General features: G+C 35.2%; 1 protein-coding gene across 4 annotated transcripts in view; it reads right to left on the bottom strand.

The window, feature by feature from the left end:
- LOC135142109 (telomerase-binding protein EST1A) overlaps positions 1-24,484 on the bottom strand; it is a 101,564-nt gene that overhangs the window by 20,210 nt on the left and 56,870 nt on the right. For all 4 annotated transcript variants that reach the window (XR_010282466.1, XR_010282464.1, XR_010282465.1 and 1 more), the window contains 2 exons: positions 8,383-8,635; positions 2,986-3,086 (listed from right to left, as the gene is read on the bottom strand). Coding sequence is in view for 1 of the 4 variants with exons in the window: in XM_064073779.1 (XP_063929849.1) it covers positions 2,986-3,086; positions 8,383-8,635 (354 nt within the window). In the remaining 3 variants the exon portion in view is untranslated. The remainder of the gene's footprint in view (positions 1-2,985; positions 3,087-8,382; positions 8,636-24,484) is intronic.

Consider the following 24,484-nt stretch of genomic DNA (forward strand, 5'->3'; position numbering starts at 1 on the left):
AGTTCAGACTCAGAAAACCCAAATAAAAATTATGTTGTCAAATTGTCAATTCATCACAATAATTCCTTAAAAATAAAAACTGTTAAGCTACGACTAGTTTTCGGTCGGATTTGTTCTGTCAACAAATTCTTGGGTAAATCACAAATCAAAAAAATTGGTCTAAAGAGTTTCGACAGTACTTCCCTCGCTGTCGGAAACGTGACGACTGCATGCCTATTATGTTTTTTTTTTCGCAGTGGATTTCAAAGAATTCGGTTTTGTTGTTTCTGAGTAAATCAGTAAAATAAATTTACGCATTCATTAATTTTTTTGAGTCACCCTGTATATGCAAATCCAAAAAATATGAATGGAGTGATAGATCACAAGTACAGACTCATCATATTTTGTACATTTTAGATATGATTTATTCGGCAAACTTTCGAGCTGACGTCATCAATTTTTTGGAGGGGATAAGCAAATGTATTTTGACTAAACATTTATTATGCTCTTTATAACCTTAAAACATCTGCAAGATTTCAAAGCATTCGGTTTTGCAGTTCATGATTAAATCGAAAAAATAAATTTACGCATTCATTAATTTTTTTGAGTCACCCTGTATATGCAAATCCAAAAAATATGAATGGAGTGATAAATTACAAGTACAGACTCATCATATTTTGTACAGTTTAGATAAGATTTATTCGGCAAACTTTCGAGCTGACGTCATCAAGTTTTTGGAGGGGATAAGCAAATATATTTTGACTAAACATTTATTATGCTCTTTATGACCTTAAAACATCTGCAAGATTTCAGAGCATTCGGTTTTGTAGTTCCTGATTAAATCAATAAAATATATTTACGCATTCATTAATTTTTTTGAGTCACCCTGTATATGCAAATCCAAAAAATATGAATGGAGTGATAGATCACAAGTACAGACTCATCATATTTTGTACATTTTAGATATGATTTATTCCACAAACTTTTGAGCTGACGTCATCAAGTTTTTGGAGGGGGTAAGCAAATATTTTTTGACTAAAGATTTATGATGCTCTTTATAGCCTTAAAACATCTGCAACATTTCAAAGCATTCTGGTTAGCAGATTAAAAATTAAATTTCAAAATGTTGTTTTATAATTTTGATTTTTTTTCCAAAAATCTGGACGTTTCGGGTGAAAAGTCGATTCGGAGTTGTAAACTACATGTGTAGGACTATGTTAGTTTATACAATTGAAAACCCATTTACTATGTACAATTTTGAAGTGACGTCATCGCATTAGTGGTGGGGATGATTAGACAAATTTTGGTTAGCGTTTTACCATCTACATGATATTCTTAATATAAGTACAAAATTTCACAACAATCGGTCGAGTACTTTCGGAGATTATCTGTCTAATAAAAATCCGGGACAACAGACGGACAGACGGACGGACAGACGGACAGACGGACGGACGGACGGACAGACGGACAGACGGACGGACAGACGGACAGACGGACAGACGGACGGACAGACGGACAGACGGACAGACGGACAGACAGACGGAAATGGGAGACCTATTTCTTCGTCTTCTAGGGGTCATGAAAGATCGAGAAAACGTAAAAGTAGAGAGTCGGCCGACGGACTCGATTACAATACTTCCTTTGCTTACGCTCGGGAAGTAAAAAAAAAAAAATCACACGATATATTAACCAGATTCAATTAAAACTTTAAAAATGTCCATCATTACTAAGAAGTGGCAAATATTTTTAAATTTCACAGATCACTGGACGTAAGAAACATTTATGGAAGCTCTGTACTTTCCGCCACAGCACATAAAATCACTTTTTGTCTTGATCTCTTACTTTTTTTTGCAGTTCCTACAGTGATTCAGATAATCTTTATAACATAAAATTCTGACTACCTTTTTCGAGAAACAACAACCACCCAAATTTTCTTTGAACTATGCTTACAACTTGTCTCATTATAATGTGGAAAGTGATTTACTGGGAAAAGTAAAAACAAATAAAAGCGAGAATAAGCAAGTGGAAATTAAACCTAAACTTGTGACGTTACATAAAAAATTAATCACCGCTAAATCAAGTTTGCCAGTATACTGAGTGCCAAACATGAGCAATGACATCCACCCAAAAACTAAAAAAACCTCGACGTTCCGGAAAACCCATATAACCCGTGCGTTGTCCTTTGCATTCAAACAACTACAACAAAAGTAAAACCCGCAGAGGTAAACGCCTCTTAAATGCCATGTTAAGAGGAATTAACAGTATACGAAAGAAAAAACATCAAGTACTGTATTGTTTGAAAGTTTTCTCAAAACACCTGCTAGTAAAATTCTCTTTGAATACTTGAGCGGCGATTTTTATTCACCAACATTAAAAATCCTCACTAATTACCATACGATAATTGCGTGCAATCTTATACGTTAATAACGGCGCGATTTTCCGTTGTAGAAAAAACATTATTCAAATTCCCGATATAATTATTTTTAACGAATGAGAAACAATGCTTGAATGCACCGGCGCAAATTTTTTAATGGCCCCGGTTCACTTGCAACAGCTGGAGACTTGCGGTATCGCATAATTATCACAGGAAGCACGACCGAACTCTCCAAATAAACTTTTATCAATTCGCGAAGTGCAAATATTTAATCGGACCGTATTTCCTCCTCACCAACGCAAGACAACAAAATATCCACATTCGTCCGAAACGCGAATCGACGGAAAAGTCCCGTTAGAGTTCGCTTTAATTCCGAATGAGTCCGTGCATGACGCTGACTTCGCAATCATTTTATGCACTTATTACAAAAACCATCCGATGAGGCTCTTAACAAATTAATATCGCCAAGACAAGACGGGAGAGAAGTCTTTGACTTTAATTTAGTCCCTGCCAACATCGTAATTTTCTAATATTACTTGTATTCGTTTTGCTGGTATCGTCATTAACTTAATTAACATGTCCGACGTTTGACAACTAATTTTGATCGGTAATTTCGTTTGATGTTCATTTACCTTCCTTGTATTCCGACACGAGAGCATTGGCTGCAGTTTGATGTAACTTCTCCAGAAGATTCATTAAGGTCGCCAGGCGGGCCCACGCGTCACCAGGTGCTCTATTGAAAAAAAAAAAAAATAAATAATAAATAAATAAACACTAGAAAAAACAACAAAATCTCCTTAAAAAAGCTTTGAACATAGATTTTTGGTTCAGATTTTTTTTATCATGCCGTAGTTTTGTTAGTACCTTGTATTAAAATAAAAAGAATTTGCAGAGAATATAGTTTTCGAAATTCGAAAGAACTGATTTTTACCCGATGAAAGATCTTCGTCTATATCTCGACTGCCTTTATTAACCCAACATCTATAAATTATGACGGTTATTTTATCAATTTGTTTCTTTCAATTTATTATAATCTTGAATAAATTACAATTTAATCATGACAAACAAGGCTCGATAATTTATTGGCAGAAGAGAATAGATAAATACAAAAACACTTTCTGCAGTGAGACATCAATGCCGTTGGAGACAAGATTGATTTGAATTTTCTGATTATTAAATGTGTTTTTCTCAGACTACTACATACACAATTTGTTCGTAGCTTTTAACGCTACACATACATATTTATGATTTTAATTTCTCGGAATCTCGTTATTTACATTAGGAAAACACTGACTATGAATTTATTAGTCACGATATCTTACAGTCCGGTTAATTCTGTCAATTTAAAACTAATTTAAGATAAACTTTACTAATAACAATTGTGAATACTCATTGCGACTTAAGGAAATCAATTATATTAAAAAATGTGCTCGTAAAATTGACAAATTGGTGTGTTTTGTTTATAAATGATTGGCAAACAAACATTAGACGTTATTTATTTTTCTCAAATAAAAAAAACAGCATTGAGGAAATAAGTGTTCGCTGCTTCTGCCGACCTTCGGTCTCACGCCATACTTCTACAGTATTTGAAACATTCAACAATTTTTTTTAATCGCTCTAACTTAAATGATTGATTTTCCATATATAAACGTGATACTGTGAATACTGTATTTTTGCATTAAGGCTAAACAATTTCGTTTGGGCAAGAGGGAGTAATTATTATTTGTGTTATAAATGCAGAAAGTGATCGTGTATACATAATTGCGTAGGACAGAAACGCAGCGCAAGGCCGACGATCGGGCCTTGCATAGAAGTGAGTCATGCTATGCCACTATTGGCATATAGAACATCATTTTTTATTTTGATAGAACTTCTCTCATCCCTGAAGTAAAGTCCAGTAAATCCCGTTTTTTTTTTTAATATAAACTTTGATTTTGTAATTTTTTTTGTGATAACCTCTATGTCATTTGCGAGAGGTAACAAATGGATTTTTTTGTTAATTTTTAACAGTGCTTTGGTAAACGTCAAAAATTTCACAAATTAGAAATCGAAAAATCGAGCTTTTTGCAAAGTTACCAAGCCATCTACAAATAATTTTGAAGACAGATTTCGAAGAACTGAATCGAAAAACGTTGTACCCGGGCCAAGATTGGAGGCGAAAATAAAAAATTCCCGAGCTATCAGACTATTCTTGTGGAGGATTTTTTTAGAGCAATTCCGGAAAAAATGGATAGCCCAAAATTATGAAAAAAATCGTGCTTACACCGTAACAGTATGTCTATTTGTAAAAATAATGCAAAGTTGATAGGACGCCAGTTTTCAAAATATTTGACGACAGTTTTCAAAATATTTGGGTTCAAAGTCAAATTTTCAATCTACCTCAAAATTTGCCTTATTTTACTTTGCCGATTCTGGAAAAAAGGTGCAAATTTCGGAAGAAATAAAACCGCAAGAAACTTGTGGAGGAAATTAACAAAAAGAAATTTTTTGGTAATTTTCGACAGTGGTTGGGTAAAATAAAAAATTTCATAAATTAGAAACCGAAAAATTGAGCTTTTGGTGAAGTCCGGAAAATCCACAAATAATTCTGGGAGAAGAAAGTTATTTTGATAGAACTTCCCTCATCCCTGAAGTAAAGTCCAATAAATCCCGTTTCTTTTTTCAAAAGAAATCAAATTTGGTTTTGCGAGTTTGTTTGTGATTACCTCTATGAAGTAAAAAAATGCTATGGTTACGAAAACCTTCAAACATTTGCGAGAGGTTCTGGAATTTTAAAATTAAATTGTAAAATGTATAATTTTGTTTTTCTTTTTTCCAAAAATCTGGATGTATAGAGTAAAAAATGAAAACGGAGTCATAACCCATAAGTGCAAGGGAGTGTTATTTTCTTTTTTATTTAAATAAGAGTTAAAAACTCATTATAAACGGTGCATGGGAAGCGGAGACGGCCAATGGTCACATTATTTACGATTGTGTCTTCTTGTCTGATAATTTGGCTATTTTTTTTAATGCAAAAAATATTTCTTGGAGTATTATAATTAAAGAAAACACGAGATTTTCTTATTACAAAAAATTTGGGTCCAATAAAATTTACATATCGGACAAATCGGATGTTCAATTGAAAAAGTCATCAAGTTGGCCACAATTTTTTGAGAAGTATGTCTACCATAACCCTAAAATTTATTCAATGACAGCTACCAACGCGAAAATGTCAGTTCTGCACTACAGTTGGGATTAATAAAATACATCCGTTTTCGCCAGGTTTTCTTCTATCAAAAAAGCAACGCTAACTTGATGACTTTCCAATTGAACACGCGTTATATATGGATTGCCAAAGCACAGGTCAACCAGTGACAGTGTAAGCAAAAAGAATTGGAAATGTCAGAGATCGAATAATGAATGATAAAAAATATATTAACAACAAACAAAATCAAGGCAAAGGTTTATATTTTGCCTTTTTTTTCTTAATATACTTAGTATTCTTTGAACAACACGATACCCAAAAACATGTCTTTAATTTCCTGTAAGCAGTTCTAAAAAATACGAATTTTGCCTTTTTTTCTTAACATACGTAGTCTTCTTTTCACAAGAAGAAACTTAAAACATGTTTCAAATGGTAAATTTTTGTAGACAAATTTGAATGAAAAATTCATCACAATACGTTTGATTAAAAAGAAGAGAAAAATCGACGACATATAGAAAACGTATTCTGAATTCAATTTATTCATCGTCATCAAATTTTTGGGCTTGATAAACAGATATATTTTGATTAAAAACAAAGTATTCAGTTTTACAATTCTTGATTCAATCAATAAAATAAATTGACTCAGTCATTAATTTTTTTGAGACACCCCGTATAAGCAAAACTAAAAAATATTAATACAGTGAAAAATCACAAGTAAAAACTCATCATATTTTGCACATTTCGGGTAGATTTAGGAATTTAACTCATTACTATGTAAATTTGCAATTTAACACCTTAAATTTCACAAGTTTCTACAAGATTCATAGGAGCAAAATCAGTTTTATCTTAACAAATACTAGGCCCGCCCACCCGCCCCCCCATTTTCCCAGAGGATAAGTCATTTGCCGAATTAAGTCTTATCTTAGCAAGTACTAGCCCTGCCCACCCTTTGTTTTCTTAGAGGGTATATTATATGCCAAAATCAGTCTTATCTTACCATGCACTAGCCCCGCCCACCCGCCCCCTATTTTCTCAGAGGATGTCATTTGTCAAAATAAGATTTATGTTAGCGAGTACTAGGCTCGCCCACCCGCCCTTTATTTTCTCAGAGGCTAAGATAAGACTGATTTTGGCCCTATTAAACTTGTAAAAACTTGTTAAATTTAAAAAATTAAATTAATTTATTATATATTGAAAATAAATCACAAGTACAGACTCCTCATATTTTGCACATTTAAGATAGTATATATTCAGCAATATTTGGAGGTGATGTTATACATTTTTTAGGGGGGGGATGAGCAAATACATTTTGATAAAAAATTTACCATGCTTATGATAACTTTAAAACATCTCCAAGATTTCAAAGGATTCGGTTTTTCAGTTCCTGATTAAACCAATAAAATAAATTCACGCATTCATCAATTTTTTTGAGTCACCCTGTTTAAGCAAATTTAAAAAATATGAATGCAGTGATAAATCACACACTGATCATATTGTCCACATTTTAGATAGGCAAAATTTTGAGATGACGGCATCAATGTTTTGGAGGGGATAAGTAAACATATTTTGATTAAAAATTTATCATAACCTTGAAACATCTGCACGATTTCAAAGCATTTGGTTTTGCAGATTCAAAATTAAATTGCAAAATGTTGTTGTATCATTTTCTTTCTTTTTTTTTTTTCAAAAATCTGGACGTTTCGGGTAAAAACTCAACACTGAGTCATAAACTGCACGTGTAGGACTATGTGATTTTATACAATTTAAAAGCCATTTACTATGGACAATTTTGAAGTGACGTCATCACATTATTGATGGGAATGATTAGACAAATTTTGGTTAGCGTTTTACCATCTGCATGATATTCCTAATATAAATACAAAATTTGACAACAATCAGCCTTTCGGAGATTGTCTGTCTAATAAAAATCCGGACAGACAGACAGACAGATGGAAAAGGGAGACTTATTTCTTCGTACTCTAGGGGTCATGAAAGGTCAAGAAAACGTAAAAGTAGAGAGTCGGCCGATGGATTCGATTACAATACTTCATTTTCTGACATGATTTCTTTTCATTTGTTCACATATAGTGTTACTGAAGCTTTAGGTGTATAGTGTTTCACAAAAATTGGGTGTAAGCAAAACGCCTCTGAAATAACTGATTTGATTTTTCTGAAATTTTTAAAATGGGGAACATTATAATATATTTGTATCCACTAAATCGCTGACGACAACAGGAAAAAAATATGAAATATATTTCTTGTATTTCAGCACTTTTTTGTCTTTTTATATAGACTGTCACAAATTATTTCAGTACCGAAAAAACCCAGAAACATTATACCTACTAAAATTAATATATTTATTACATATGGTTACCAGATCGTCTCAAAAAAACCTGCAAAATACGACTCAGATGCATGCGATATTGGCTGTATTTTAGAACCGAGGAGACTGAATATAAATAATTTTGTATTTTTTGTATTTATATACAGATTTATGGTTCTATTTATAGCACGTTCAGCACATTTTTTAGTACCTCAAATATAATTGAGGTACTAAAAAATGTTTTAAATGATTTTAAAACAACCTTAGTACTTCCAAAGCTTTGAACAACAATCTAACATTTTTCAGTGAACTTAATTTCAATATCTGGCACTCGCTTGACTACAAAACAATCCAAGCACTGCATTACAGTTATAACGATTCCTTTCCATGCGTTAAAATCTAATCGGGATTAATAAATTCACTCACGATTATAATTTTAAATCATCGTCTGAAGTCTGCACAAAAATCTATGTTCCACTTTTGTTCGTGGGAAATAGTCCCAACTCAGAAAATTCAACTCACCCAACCCTGAAATCCTGCGTGGACGGCGGCGGATTCCATATGGAAGAATGGCAGAGCATCCAGTCGCACCAGATTTTGACGGCCGGCAAGAGAACATGGACGTCCAGGGGCAGAGAGCTGAGATGATCACGGCTGCTCTCTTGCAAAAGGGACACGCACCGTTCCAAAATCAAGTTGAACATCTGCAAGGACACGACAAGGGCGCGTTCCTGCAATTCGGAACGGTAACCGGCCTGCATCTGCAGTTGCGGATCTGGAAAAAATGTCACGAACGTGAGAAAGTTTTTTTCGCACAAAATTGGTATTTGCGAATTTGTCGGTCTATAATTTGGAAGCCGTGACTTTTGGAAGTCGTGTTCGCTGTTGATAGAAATTGACACGTACAAGATGGAAGCCTATTCTGTCAGGATTTTAACTACGTTAACAGTATGTAATTTGTTAAGTCGGGCCGATGTTTCCTTTTCATTATAAGAGAGTCGGGGTTTTTTTGGTTGGAAATTCTCGAAAAGCCATCCGGAAATTAACAAATGTAATAGCGATCTTAGCATCCGGCATAGCTTTATATGGTATCCGAAGAAAAAAGTTGAATGTCGCAATCATTAGCTTATCGCTGTCGGAAACAACAATTCTCATCATTCTTGTTTTAAACAGTGTATATCTACACCTAAATTACGATTTTATTGTTGGCGTTAACTACGTGCAGTGGTATTATACATCCTATGGAAAAGGAAAAGTGTTATTATGTGGATTTTTTTAGAGATAAACACCGAGAGATCGATTCAGAATGTGATTCTCTCAAATAATAGCAGACACGGATCAACAAATCGGAATAAATAGCGCTACAGAATTCGGCTATTGTCTGGCGAATTTTTTTGTGGAAAGGACTTGAGAATGTACGCTTCTGGGACAGATGAATATGCAAGAAATTTCGACAAATAAAAACGAAAGCAAAAAAAATTATTAACAACATTAATTGTGACTGAAATTTAATATGACTTTGTTTTTGATTTTGAAAATTAAGTAGTACAAAATCCGTAATGAACGCACACCGGTTGCGAAAAGTAGTTTAGTCTTGAATGATAATTTTAGACAGCATTTTGATTGTACAAAGTTTGCTACTTATTATTTCTTTAATATTGCACAAACCTGTCAAACATCATAATTTTTCAGATTTCAAAATTTTACCAAACAAAAAGATTTTTATAAACACTCGGTATATATTGTAAGAGAAACTGTAAAAAGTACCTGATTGCCATTTTTTGTTGTCCCTCCACTGCCTAAAAATTTCAAGAAAATTGAAATTACCTGGCAACGTCGAATCGGAATTTCAAAAGTAAACTATAGTTAAAAAGTCTAGGAAGAGGTTAATGAGAATATTTAAAAATATATAGTCCGTCCGTCTGTCTGTCTGTCATCTGTTCGGATTTTTATTAGACAGATAATATTGTAAACTACTGGACTGATTGTCGTCAAATTTGTGTGTAGATGACAAAACGTTAACCAAAATTTGTCTGATCATCCCCACCAACGTCGTCTCCAACTTTAACAACAGTAAATGTTATTTAAATTTTATTAAATAACATACTCCTCCACTTGTAATTTATGAATCCGTGTTGAGTTTTTATCCTAGGTAACCGATTTTTGTAAAAATATCAAAATTGTATAACGCCTTAGAATTTAATTTTGAAATTGCAAAACCCAATGCGCTGAAACCTTGCAAACGCTAAGAGTTTCGGAAACATGGTAAATCGTTAACAAAATTTTTAAAATTGCTTATACAAAAGGTGACAAAAAAAAATGAATGATGCAATTTATTTTGTTGATTAAATCAGGAACCGCTCAATACAATACTGTTGAAATTGTGTCGAAATAACCTTGGACCAATTTTTCTATCTTTAAAAATTATAAAAATATCGAGGAGTGCGCGTAGTATATAAGTAATACCACAATAAAACTTTTTTTAATCACGCTATATATTTTTTAGAATTCTTGTAGACTTGTTTTTCTTAATTCATTACCATATTATACTTTCATCATCCATACTCCGCCTCCGTCAAAGATTCGAACGCATTATATTACCAAAACACTTGTTTATATGTGGTATGGAGTGCACGGACTGCTCTCATGGTATTGTATACAGATGTTTGGGTATTATTATTCCTATTATTATTTTCAGTTTTGCCGGCGACATTGGCGTTTTGACAAATGATGTTGTTTTTGGAATTTTGATGACACTACCACGAAAAACAAAGCTAGTAAAAAATTATGAAGGATAGTTCGACAAATTCCGCACATTGAAAAAATTAACTGTTAACCTCTATAAAGTGGCGTAATTAATATTTTCGCAATCCCGGCATCTTTAAGTATGAAATATATTTAAAACAGATAACTAACGGGAAAAAGTATTGACATTCTCAATTTCTCAGTAAATGCTTAACTTCGACTGTTTATGTTTATACTTCGACCGACACCAGCGGTTAAATGAAAATGAGATTTGGTTGACTTTGTTTCCTTAACGTAGAGGATTTGATTAATGATTTATCATGCTTACAATAATCTCAAAAAGCTTGCAAGTTTTCAGGGCATTCAGTTTTACAATTTTAAAGTTAAATTGTAAAATGTAGTTATACAATTTTATTTTTTTCTCCGAAAATCTGGATGTCTAGGGTGAAAATTCGACAGGGATTCATGCAGGAGTGACTAAAAATATTAAAAATTCTAATCTCAATAACATTAAAAGCAAATGTTTACGTTTCAAAGGAAAAAAACAAAAAAAAATATCCTATAAAATTAAATATACATAATACCAAAAAATAAAAAATAGTAATTTCATCCCACATTTTATTTTTTTACTTTATTGTAATGTGTTTTATCTTTTTTTTACGAAAACAGGTCAAATTTAACGTTGAAAGTGTTTTTTTTTATTTTCAAATCTTTAGAAAATCACAACTTTTTAAAAAATACTCTTAACAATGAGGTGAAATACTTAACGTGAAAATTACCCTGTTCGCTTAAAAAATGATACGGTACCTTAAAATAGATGAAAAAACAGGTAAAAATAGCTTAAATAGTTAAAAAAAATGTGGCGTGAAACTTACCATTTTACTTGCCGCTGATTTCAATTTAGAAATAATAATGCAATCCTTAAACCCCAGTTATTCAGATGAGAATTGGGTTTGATATAACAAACAATGCTTGTGGAATCACCAAAATTTATATTTGGTACGTAAATATAAATTAAAAAACATTTATTCGACAAAATTTTGTTTTAGAGGGGCATAAACGAAAAAACTTGATTAACGACTTACCATTATAACCTTAAAACGTTTACAAAATTTCAGAGCATTCAGTTTTGATTTTTTTTTCCTCCAAAAATCTGGATGTCGAGGACAAAAACTTTATCTATAACACTTGACTTTATTTATAAGACTGACTCTGGAAAATTACGTACTCTCTAAGGAAATACAGGGTGGGTGGGTGGGGCTTGTGTTTCTTAAGATAAGATTGATTCTGGTAAATAACTGAACAATGTTAAGTGCAGTGATCACTGCAATGGAGAGGGGGGTGGATGGGTGGAACTATTTCTTGTTTATATCTGACTCTGTAGGAAAAAGTTAAACTTAGCCCCGCCCACCCGCCCGTTCTCTCGTTTTTCGCTTCTGAAATCAAAAATAAGTCTTATAGCAAATATTATAACAAAAAATTCGATTAGCGATTTTTTTCAACAGCCTAAATTTTATTGGTTCCCATTCTCATTTCACAAAAGACCATGTAATTAACCCCTCCCAACCACCCGGCCTTCATTTCAGTGATTCATTTGATCTAGTCCTCATGAAAGATGGATCCCATACTAAACACAAATAAAAGGGTTAGAATGAGAACAACGCGGGTGGGCGGGGCCGGTACCTGACAAGGTAGGATAGACTGTAATAAATGACTTAATCCCTAAGAAAATAAAGGGTGGGTGGGCGGGCAGTAGTTTTCTAAGAAAAGACTTACTCTGGAAAATTACGTACCCTATAACTGTATTTTCTTATAGGGTACGTAATTAGGTAGGGTGGGTGGGTGGGCGGGGCTAGTATTTCTTAAGATAAGGCCGATTTTGGACAATGCTAAGAGTGATCACTGGAATGAAGAGGGGGTGGGTGGGCGGGGCTATTCCTTGTTTATATATATATCTCTTTATTAAATATTTACTACTACAAATTTTGGAGATGACGTCACCAAGTTGGTGGAGATGATTAGCTACTCGTAAAATTAGAGTTTTACCATCAACATGATGTTCGTAATCCACATAAAAAAATTGACAATTGGTTCAGTACTTTCGGAGGTTATCTGTCTAATAAAAATCCGGACAGACAGACAGACAGACGGAAACGGGAGACCTATTGCTTCGGACTGAGTGTACACTTTGAAAGTAAAACAATGCTCTTATTTAATATATACATATATATAGTTTTTAATGCGTCTGTTATACTTATTTGTAGAAATATTTATTGCATTTGTAATTGTAGCATCCTGTATATGTGAAAAATGTGTTGTATGAAAAAAAATTGACTGTTTCGGGACTCACCGGGAAATTTCCATGCTTCAAGATCTAAACATTGAAAACATTATTTTGTCGTGCTTGAGTTTTTACAAGTTCACACAGAAATTTTTTCGCAAAAAATGAAATTTTAGAAACATTAAGCAAATTAAAAATATGTAACCATTCTATGTCAAAAAACCTAATTTGTATTTGATTAATTATAGTATCAAACAATAATTTTTCATATTTATTGTTAGAATATAAAAAGAAGTGAACATTAATTTCAAAAAACGGTTTTAACATAACGTTCGAAAGATCATTTTTAATTTGCAAATAATGATAATAAAATGAAAGATAGTAAAAGGAAAACCGTGGATCGATCTGATAACACAACTGTAGTCAGTTATGTAAGGTGGTGTAATACTTAGAACTAGAAAAATCACTAAAAAAATATTGTTTACACTTGCACATTTTCCATCAACTGTTCGAACTTGAATAAAATAACTGATATACAAGAGTGTAACTTTTTGTTATATTAGTTGTTATGAAATAAACATTTAAAATAAATAGAAAGTTTTGTAAACTTATACAAGTATGTTAATTTGAGAAATAACTGTGAATTTGTGTTAAATATTGCAGTAGCCATGCCCACATAATACCAACTATATAAAATATGCTATCTCAGGAAACAATTTTGTCAAACTATGACTCCTACACTTAAGACTGTTGTTATGATGAAACAAACAAGAAACAGCGTCTACTTATATCCCGTAAGAAACAATGCTAAATTGATATTTGTAGTGACTACCTAAAAAATGTATTAGTTTTCTGTTTTCATAATAGTGTTTTATCATGTTTCATAGGAAAGATGAAACAAAGTTAAGATACGAGAAAAATAATCTAAAGTCAATAATATTGCGACTTTGTGTTAAATTTTTCACAAATATTTTCACCAATTAATTTATTACAAAAAAAAAACCTATGCAAACACAGCTTTATTCTTCCTCTTTCCAAACCATTAAAAATTCTCAAGAAACAATGCACAATATTATAGCAATCAGGTTTTTCCGTAAACGCTGCAAGCCATTATTTTATCACTGCTTCTTAAAGATAATATATAATCGCTGCTACGTATTTGTTGGCAATTTCATCGTACTAACAACCTTAACATATGGTCTAATTTTTTCCCCGAAATTCAACCAAGAAACAGGTGGGGCATAAAATTTTCACCTTTGATTATCCACTATTTATTTATAAACTCATTTTCACTGAACAACATTTATCCATCATAAATTCTATTCTATTACCGGGAAATTTCAATCTATCTTTACAGTAAAAACGACTTTTCATCAGTTTTCATCGACTACTCCCTAGGGTCCTTTCGGATGCATGAATTCGACAATCCAATAAAAGTGATTGGCACGTTAATTGATAATGGAATGGCGCAATGAAAAATGATGTTTTGTGTGACATGCCAGTAATGCATGATCCTCGCAGCGTAGATTGACTTGACAATATTAACAAACACCACAGGAGACCGAACCAAGTTCAAAATTTAGCCACTAAAAGCCCGTATAATGCATAATCCAAATTGAACCCGCCATTGTCTCCAATCTAATCCCGCAGCTGCAAGAAGAATTTCATGCGCCACAGCCGTTAAATATTTGTTTTGTCGTTTTATTTGCTCCATAATGATAGATGGTGTCTCATTTTTCTAATATCCGCCGTGAAATTTGTGCGGTGGACTCTCGTTCATTTAGTTTTTAATGACGTAATTATTGTTTACGTTCCCCGGTCGGAATTTAAAGAATTCAATTTGTTTTTGTTGTAATGATGTTAAATTAAAAAAGAAACAGCGAAGAGGCGTTATCCGTCCACGGGAAAAGGCCAGGAAAAAAAACGGCCTAATTGTGTGCCATAGCTCGGAGGCCTTCGCCGGCGGGTAGGCTGCGTACAGTTTGTAAACATTCCGAAACATGGCGAAACTTGTCCGTTATATAAAAGAGTGATGCTCTAGCGCGTAATTATCGGACATTCTTGTGTTCAACTGGCGCCGGCCGACCTGGACCTCATTAGCGGCGTCAATTCACCATGGCTAATACACATGTATACACCCCCCGGTGAATGTCGCTGTCGAACGGATCCACGGATCCATCGGAGGCGGCGCAGGGGACGCACCGAGATGTTTTTGCATCCGAGGCCGCGCTTTGTCCCCGATTGACCCCTGCCAAGGCCGTTTCAAGGCCGAACGTTGGCCGATCTTGCAGCTTTTACGAGGCCGTTTCTTCACTTTGCTCTCATTACGGATCGGTGGGTCCGGCTAGATTCCCTCTGCACATAATAGCGAAGAGATAGCAAGAACACCATTCGACGTCCTCGCCGGTTCGTTCAACTCCGGCAATTTAGGGGAATTTGGTGCATGTGTTGGCAGGAAAACCACAAATTTATTGTTGACAAATACACGATTCGGGGAGATGCTACGCTGCCGTTGCAACCGCAATCGAAAATTTCCTTTCAAGGATCCGTTTCCAATGATTCACACTGATCATTACCCGAGTGTGAACGAAAGACGTACTTAACTAATTACCTGAATTAAACCAAGAGAGCGAAGCTCGGGATACGCTATATACAAAACACTGTTTTTTTTTTTTTTTCAAGTGAAAAAGAATGGTTTCCAGAAGGTATTTTGCGGAGCACGAGTTTTCAAAGGGTAACGGGTTGCCGTTTATTTCCCACCACACAAGGTCCTCCAGTCCTCCGAACAATCGCCGTTCCACGCCACCGCGTCCCGGTCGTTGTCGCCTCTTCTTCGGAGGGTCCACGAATTCGTCCTTGGCCAAAGACACCAACACCGCAGAAAAAACCGTACGTCGATATGACATGTTGTCGCCGCTATCTCCGTTTCGAATCAGTGGGAATGTATGTCGAAATGTTTTGCGGTGGTATCCTGCGGGACGTAATAACATGACAACAAACATCTTGGCGGGTGTTCACCTCATCGGACGACCTTCGCAAGGTTACGGACGTTACCATCTAATCCATCCCACGACCATCGTGCCGGATTTGAACTTGACGAATTTGTCGGTGCCGGAAATCGGATCAGGGATTAATTCGGTTTCGACGGTTCGGAGGGAGATAGTAACGGATGATGTTTTATATAAGAGATATTTGCATAATAAACCGGTCGAACGTATGCAGATCTAAAATTATACCAACGCAACAACAAAAACTCGCACGTTTAGCCGGTGGATGCCGTAAATAGAAGCACGGTCGTGGTGCGGAGGCTGAAATGAATTAGAAAATTGTTAGGTAATTTCAGCCCAAAGCGGTAGGAGATTGAATGGAAATCTTCGATAACAAAAGCAAAAGTGATGGGATGCTGGGAATAGTTCCACGTATGGTGTTTGTTGAGTCGGTAGAAAAATATACCGAGTGAGTCACTAAGCAGCGGAATTACTGCTCTTAGCAAGATTAAAAGCTTATTGATCGAGGGGCTGATCCAGGTAGCGGATACTTAGAACTTGCCTGTGGAACCGATCTATTTTTCTTTTTCTATCTTTTAAAACCAGGATGAACACACATCCTTTCCTATAACTACCATACTTTCGGCGAAGAATGCTATATTTAAAGGATGGGACGACTACCAACTCTCTCATTTTGGCTATATCAGACTAAATATCTGTAGAGCTTTCCGTAGAAGGGTCCGCAAGCTGTTTCAAAGCATGTGTTTAGCTACTTCATGATATACATTCTTCTTCACGCCACTTACAGTAGGGTCGGCTTGAATTCGCAACGGGTGTAAATTTTCATCGTAATACCTAGGAAGTGAAAAACACGACTTGATTTGTTGATCGTTTTCCACAAATTGATCCACCCTCATTATCTGGCATTTATTATTGTAGCCTTACATAAATTGAAAGCCTTCGAAATATCTCGTCTCAAAATAAACTCAAAAGAAAGCTATGAATTTGGTATAAATATTAAGCCTTAATTACTTTATTAACGTTCCAGCCGTTCATTTCGAACCTATACAAATGTGCGATCGACGGAGACCTGCCGAATATTGCACACGACATCCGAGAGATTCAAAGATTTACTAACAATAATACGAAGAGTTCCAAATGATTCTAACACCTGGTGGCAACTTCTACGAATCATAATGGTTTCCCGAACTGTCATCTGATGCGTACAGAAGACAGCGATAACCAAAATTCTGTTACGGATATAAAATCCCGAAAGTTCTAGGTATAAATTCTAGGACATTTTGATGTTCTCTTATCTTTTCTTGTTCTTTAGAGCTCCTAGTATGCTAACATACACACTACGATTGCGATTGTGTTTATTCTACCCGTTTTCTTTGAGCCCGTAAGGTTTCAAAATCCAAAGTAGCAGAGCCATAAAATTGTATTAAATTGAACAACTGATGTTCCCAAAGTGTCTTTCTTTAGCGAACATTCGTCTAACAGTTATTTAGAACAATGTTGTAATTGCTGTAATTCAGTATTCGTGTTTAGTTCTCTTTAATAAGTATGTTAATACATTTTTAAATAAAAAGTTTGTTCTCCGACTAAGACAATCAAAACAAAACAAAAAAAAAAAGAGAGAAAAACGCAACAACTCACTAACTTTGCTAGAGACTTGTTCGAACACGATAGTGCCATACTACAATGCGAGTTCTAAGACAGGTCAAATTGATCGATAAAAATGATGGGGGTCCTAACATTGGTCAAATAGTCAACAAAAAATGATGGGGGTCCTAAGACAGATCAAACTGGTCGACAAAAAATGATGGGGGTCCCAAAACTGGTCAAGTAGTTGCCAGAAAATGATGGGGGTCCTAAGACAGGTCAAATTGGTCGGCAGAAAACGATGCCGTTTCTAAGACAGGTCAAATCGCTCGACAAAAAATGATCGGGCTCTTAAAACAAGTCAAATTGGTCGACAAAAAACGATAGGAGTCCAAAGATTGGTAAAATGATGGGGGTCCTAAGACAGGTCAAGTTGGTCTATAAAAATTATGTGGATCCCACTATATGTCAAATTGATCGACAAAAAATGATGACGAAGCCAAGACTGGTCAAATTAGTTGACAAAAAATGATGGGGATACCAAGATTGCTCAAATTGGTTGACAAAAAATGATGAGGCCCTAAGACACCTCAAATTAGTTGACAAAAAAATGATGAGGATCTTAATATATGTCAAACTAGTCGACAAAAAATGACGGGGATCTCAAGGCTGGCCAAATTGGTTGACAAAAAATGATGGGGTTCTAAAACAAGTCAAGTTGGTTTATAAAAAATGATAAGGATCCTAATATATGTCAAACTGGTCGTCAAAAAATGATCGGGGTCCCAAGATTGGTCAAATTGGTTGACAAAAAATGATGGGATCCTATGACAGGTCAAATTGGTCTATCAAAAATGATGAAGATCCTACTTATGTCACATTGGTTTACAGGCGCGGATCCCCCCCCTGACACACGACCGAGGTACTTTATTTTGACCAATTTCAAAATTTTGAAATCATATTTCATTTTGTAAAAACAGTACAACCTCTATAATCCGAACTCACGATTGACTCAACATCCAGTAATCCGAACACAGGCTATTTGAAGTCGATGCCTCTTTAATCCGAACAAAAACTCTGCAATCCGAACTGAACTTGAAAACATGCATCTACTTCCAAAAATGACGCAAGATCTTTCTGCATATGTTGTATGGAATATTTTGAAATTTTTAAAAATTGCGATATTTCAAAGCACTGAATTAATTAACTAATTCTGGAGAAACGGATGAAGTTATCGGAGACCCAAAATCTACAAGAGAAAGTATTTGGTTAAATTTCGAAAATCGTCGAAAATGGGTGGGAATTTGCATGAGAAAAATTTCATTTTTGAAAAATTTTCCTAAAAATTCTGAAAAAATTCAGGGATATATATCCCGACGTGCAGATTCCAAAAATATATCATGTTTATAGTAACGGAGCAATATTTTCGGAAAATTCGCTGTGAAATTCGAATTTTTAGAAATTTTTAAAAATTGCGATATTTCAACTGGACGATTCTGGAAAAATGGTTTAAGTTATCGAAGAAATGAAGCCAGAAGTGACTTCTGAGGTCCAAAATCTACAAGAAAATATATTTAGTTAAATTTCGAAAATCGTCGAGAATGGGTCGAAATTTGCATAATGGAGGTAATACGAATACATAATGGAAAATTTCATTTTTGAAAAATTCATCTAAAAATTCTGAAAAATTTCAGGGTATAGATGCCGGGGTGTTTATTCCAAAAAGATAGCGTGTTTATGGTCACGGAGTAATATTTTTTTAGAATGTATCTATTATTCATTGTAGCTTAAGAATTCTTTAATTTTTGTTTAATAAAATTTAGGTTTATGTCTTGAAGTTTGTTTTCCGTTGTGTATGAAGTTGTTATTCAATTCCCTTTCAGATTTTTGGGAAAATTGCTGATCCGAACCAAATCCTTAATCCGAACACACCTTTTTCCCAATTAGGAATTAGGGTTATCGAGGTTCTACTGTACACTATACGTGTAATGAAAAGAACCAAATGTCATCCATGTTATGTGAAAAAGAGTATACTAGCTAAAATTTTATAATTTTTTTTTGTTTAGAACGAATTTATAGATAGGTAAAATCACACAAAAATTGCCCCCCCCCCCCTGAACGAAATCCTGTATCCTATCCGCGCCTGTTGGTTTATAAAAAATGATGGGGATCCCAAGACTAGTCAAATTGGTTGACAAATAATGATGGGATCCTAAGACAGATTAAATTGGTCGACAGAAAATGATGCCGTCTCTAAGACAAATCAAATTGTTCGACAAAAAATGATGAGGGTCATAAAACAAGTCAAATTGGTCGACAAAAAACGATAGGAGTCTTAAGATTGGTAAAATTGGTTGACAAAAAAATGATGAGGATCCTAATATACGTCAAACGGACGGACAAAAAATGATGGGATACCAAAACTAGTCAAATTGGTTGACAAAAAATGATGGGGTACCAAGACAGGTCAACGGGGTCTATAAAAAATGATGAGGAGCCTACTATATGTCAAATTGGTCGACAAAAAATGATGGGGATCCCAAGACTGGTAAAATTGGTTGACAAAAAATGACAGGGGTGCTAAGACAGGTCAAATTGGTTGTCAAAAAAATGATGAGTATCCCTAATATATGTCAAAGTGGTGACAGAAAATCATGCCGTTTCTAAGACAGAACAAATAATAATCGACAAAAAGTAATGGGGGTCCTAGCAGAGGTCAAATCAAGTCAAATTCTGTTAGAACCTTCACTACATAACTACTCGCCGAGAAAAATATTGGGCTGAATTTCTTTTTTTTAATCATGAGTTATTTATCAGTCTATATAACGAGGGTACTATCAGTAGGTAGAAGCGCAGGCCATGAAGCAAATATTTACGTCGCTTTTTGCTTACCTAAGTGGATAACAGTACCAAATCCAAGTATGTGACTATTTGGAAAATATCTCATTATCTCAATTTAAACTTTTGTTGACTTAAGCTGATTGAACTCTGAGCCCTCCAGATATTACGCGTACGACTCCTAAATGGGAGAAGTTTAGAAGGGCATTTAAATCATGTAACACTTTCGAAATAATCCCGTCATCAACAGGCTATTCCTGAATGACAGCTTTTACGCAGTATACGTTCTTGTCCCTGAAATGCTTAAGAACTGCGGACATTCTTTACCTGTGTAATACAGAAATAGGAACATATCAGAGGTTGTGATTGGTATAATTTTACAACACTTTGGCAAAATTTAAAACATTATACTGCAGTTTTACACTTACAAACGAATGCGGAAGACACCCGGTGTATAGAAGTCTCTAGAACACCGTAATGCCTATCGACGTATTAATTATTATTTGTTTATAGATTGTAAATTTAAAAAAACCAAAATGAAAAAGAGAAAACCCATTTCGAGGTTAGATTTGTGCATACACGAAAAAATACAACGAATGATAGAAAATACCTATTCTACCGTATGCTCGCTGCACAAACAGCATGAAATCCACCTTTGTATCTCGCTCATTTTTCCACCCATCGCACATTCACCCATCTCAGGCCCATCACCGCCTCCTTTCCATATCGCCTCTAACTGTAACCGATTTAATTAAACAGATTACACCGTAACTCCAAAGATTACTCGTCAGCCACGAATCATCCTCCGATTATTACCCAGAAATGTCCTTTTTTCCACGACCGCCGTGTCGAACAAACGCAATTATGCATCTTGACCTGACGTTGATATCTCCATTATAGCATCGCACGATTCGCCTAGAATCGGCCCACATTGACGCATGAAACTGCGAAAATTACACGGGGTGTGTATTATAAAGTAGGTCCTTCGCCTAACGGGCCATCCTAGATCGGAGGAGTGCAGAAGAGCGCCTATTTCCCAGCGCTACCGCGTCAGAGGCGACCGAGCGCATCATCACGAGGAAATTGATCCGGTGCAACGCGTGTGTGAACGTTTCGTACTGCTAGTGCAGGCAATCCAGCCATGAAATCATGCAAAAATATGGACGTTACAATAATTCCTTAGCTTACGCTCGCGAAGTAAAAAATAATCGAAGCTTTATTATCAATCGCTGCCTACCCAAAATGCACGCTTGCCCATTTTTTAACGCCGGATTGCGTCGACCATCTCGATAATTGAATTTTCGTGCGTCGACCTCCCGCAATTATTTTCACATATCATCCGCGGGATCGTGATGGGTGCGTACACGCACAGGCCGCAGGACATCGATAAACAAAGACACGCACGATCCCTGTAATTAAGCCGCGGACAGCCGAAAATGTTACGAAATCGTGTGCATGCGGCAATGGATGTCCTTCTGCCGTCAAGGTCTAGGCCGGGTCGGGTTTTATGCCGATCGGCGCGACAGATGGACAGTTTTGCGGTTTCGATGTAAATTTGATGCGTCGAGCTACGGTTTTTTGTTGTTAACCTGAATTTTGATGGCAAAGGTCAAGGTGTCAATAGGGATGCGACGCTCGTAAATCAGATAGGTGGCTGAGAATAGACGATGAGCAAGACGAGTTGTCGTCATATGAATAACGTATGCGGATCCGGCGGCGTAGAACTCGAGGAGACATTAAAGATTGCAAAAAAGCGACGAGTTTTAATACTTCTATTTATTGCTTATTTCATTCACAAAAATCGTGGTTATTGCTGCGATAATAACTGCGTTAGTTATTCGCTGTCAATTATCTCTGAAAATAAGCGTTGCGATGAAAATGTTTTAAGGCTGTTATCACTATGAAACGGAGAAGTAGCTCCTTAAAAATCCATGGTAGTGATCACATAAGAACTTCTCTACAAACCAATAATAAAAAAAAAATAATGATTTATGTTTTTCTATTTATAAATAACTGGTGATATTTTCTGTAATTCACGCCAAACGCTTCGGTCACAATCGACAGCGGTCGTAAACGAAGCCTGGCAACAACAACTGCGTCATACTCAATATCACTTCAACACGTATATCTACTTGTCAAGTAATAAAACATTCTAAAGACCAACAATGTTGCTTTTAAATGTTTCTTCTAACACAGCATTACATCTGTAACTCTGTCACCGGTACATGCCAATGAAACATTCTATTTTCTGTTTACTAAAACTAAAAATCAAAACAAAACATCGCACACGTTCTGGTATATGTTCATGACAAACATGGTGTATTGTTAAGATAGCCATGCAAACTCTGAGAAAAGAATACATTTTTTGTCCTTGTCTCTACGGGTCTTTTGAGTTCACTTTTCGTATTATTCTACAACTGTGGTTTTTCTATTTATATCTGGTTTATAAACTTCCATTAGCATACAGCAAGAATGGTAACTTGTTCGCACCAGAAAAAAAATAGTCGGAGATAAATTCGACAGAGCTTCCCTTGTTCCTCCTGAAGTTCAGTCCAATAAATCCAGTATCTTTGAAAAATTAAAAAATTTGATTTTACAACTTCTGGTTTGTGATAACCTCTATAAAGCAAAAACCAGTGGCGCAAACATCACCCTGGCGGTCCCTGCGCCCCTGTTCAATATGAAAGTATATCTAAAGCAGATAATCAACAGGAAAAAATGTATCCTCAGTACAAACTTAACTTTAACTATTTATGTTTATACTTCGAAAGAATTCGACTATTAGCACGTTCAGATAACAAGCATCAGTGGCGGCATTCGTGATAAAAGAAAATGAAATCTGATTGATTTTGTCCCCTCAAGACAGAACCTAATTAATGAAGCTACAATAAAAGCCAAACGTTCCTAATTTTGAGTGCGTAGATATTACGAGTGTTATCAGAAATTAGTTTTGGAATTCCAAAGTTTTTATTAATTTAGAAGTATTATAATCGAGTCCATCGGACGAATGGCCACTTTCATATTTTTTCGACGTTTCATGATTCCTACAGTTTCCGTCTATCTGTCTGTCTGTCTGGTGTCTGTATCCATTTTTACAAGACACGCAATTTCCGAAACTGCTTGACCGATTGTTGTCAAATTTTGTATGTATATTGAAAATATTATGCTAACCAAAATTTTTCTATTCATCCCCACCAACAACGGATTTTTTTTTGTTCTTGTACTATCCTGGTATTTTACCGGGTGTGTGAAAAATGGTGGATTAACTCTTCATGATGTTATGTACGGGGGTTTCGGAAGTCTCAAAAAAATAAAAAAAATCTTTGAGAAGAAGATTAAGAAAAAAAACGTAATTTTATAAAAGTTAAATTGGCAACACTGGCAAATGACATACCCTCTAAGAAAGGAGAGGGCGGGTGGGCGGGACTAGTAGCTGCTCAGATAAGACTGATTTTGGCAAATGAGATATCCTGTAAAAAAAGACAGGGTGGGTGGGCGCGGTAGTACCTGCTAAAATAAAACTGATTTTGGCAAATGACATACCCTCTAAGAAAGGAGGGGGTGGGTGGGTGGGGTTGGTACCTGCTAAGATAACGCTGATTTTAGCAAATGACGTATCCTCTAAGAAATTGACTTAAATTATTATAAGAAAGGACACTAGAGGATCCAAAGCACTTTCAAATTCTTTACAAACAAGAATACTAGAACCACAAATTGTTTTAAATTTGTCAAAAAAAAAAAACGGCCTACTCAAAACTCAAAAACAGGTCAGGTCAGAATTTTCCAAAAACAGAACACCAAAGTCCCCCAAAATTGTTTTAAATAATTTACAAAAAGAATCTCCATGGGCTCCCAAAACAATACATCACGGGTACCCAAGAGTTTCTCGAATAAAAAAAAAAAAAAACACTGTGGGACTCAAGACTTTTTCAAATTGGTAAAAAAAAACAGGAAAAGCAAGTTCACCGAGCAACAAAACACCAGATTCCTTTAAATTTATCCGAAAATAAAACACCAAGGAACTGAGAATGCTTACATAATTAATTGATCCACTCATCTGTATTGAAGAGACAAAATCAATCAAATTTCAGTTTCTTTAAACACATATGCATGTATTTAATGCCACTGTTACGTACTTCAATGACGGCGCTGATACGATATGATGTGA

Source organism: Zophobas morio, unplaced genomic scaffold (assembly GCF_036711695.1).
Source record: "Zophobas morio isolate AGI-343-1 ecotype UQ-CSIRO unplaced genomic scaffold, CSIRO_AGI_Zmor_V1 ptg000004l, whole genome shotgun sequence".
NCBI classification, from domain to species: Eukaryota; Metazoa; Arthropoda; class Insecta; order Coleoptera; family Tenebrionidae; genus Zophobas; species Zophobas morio.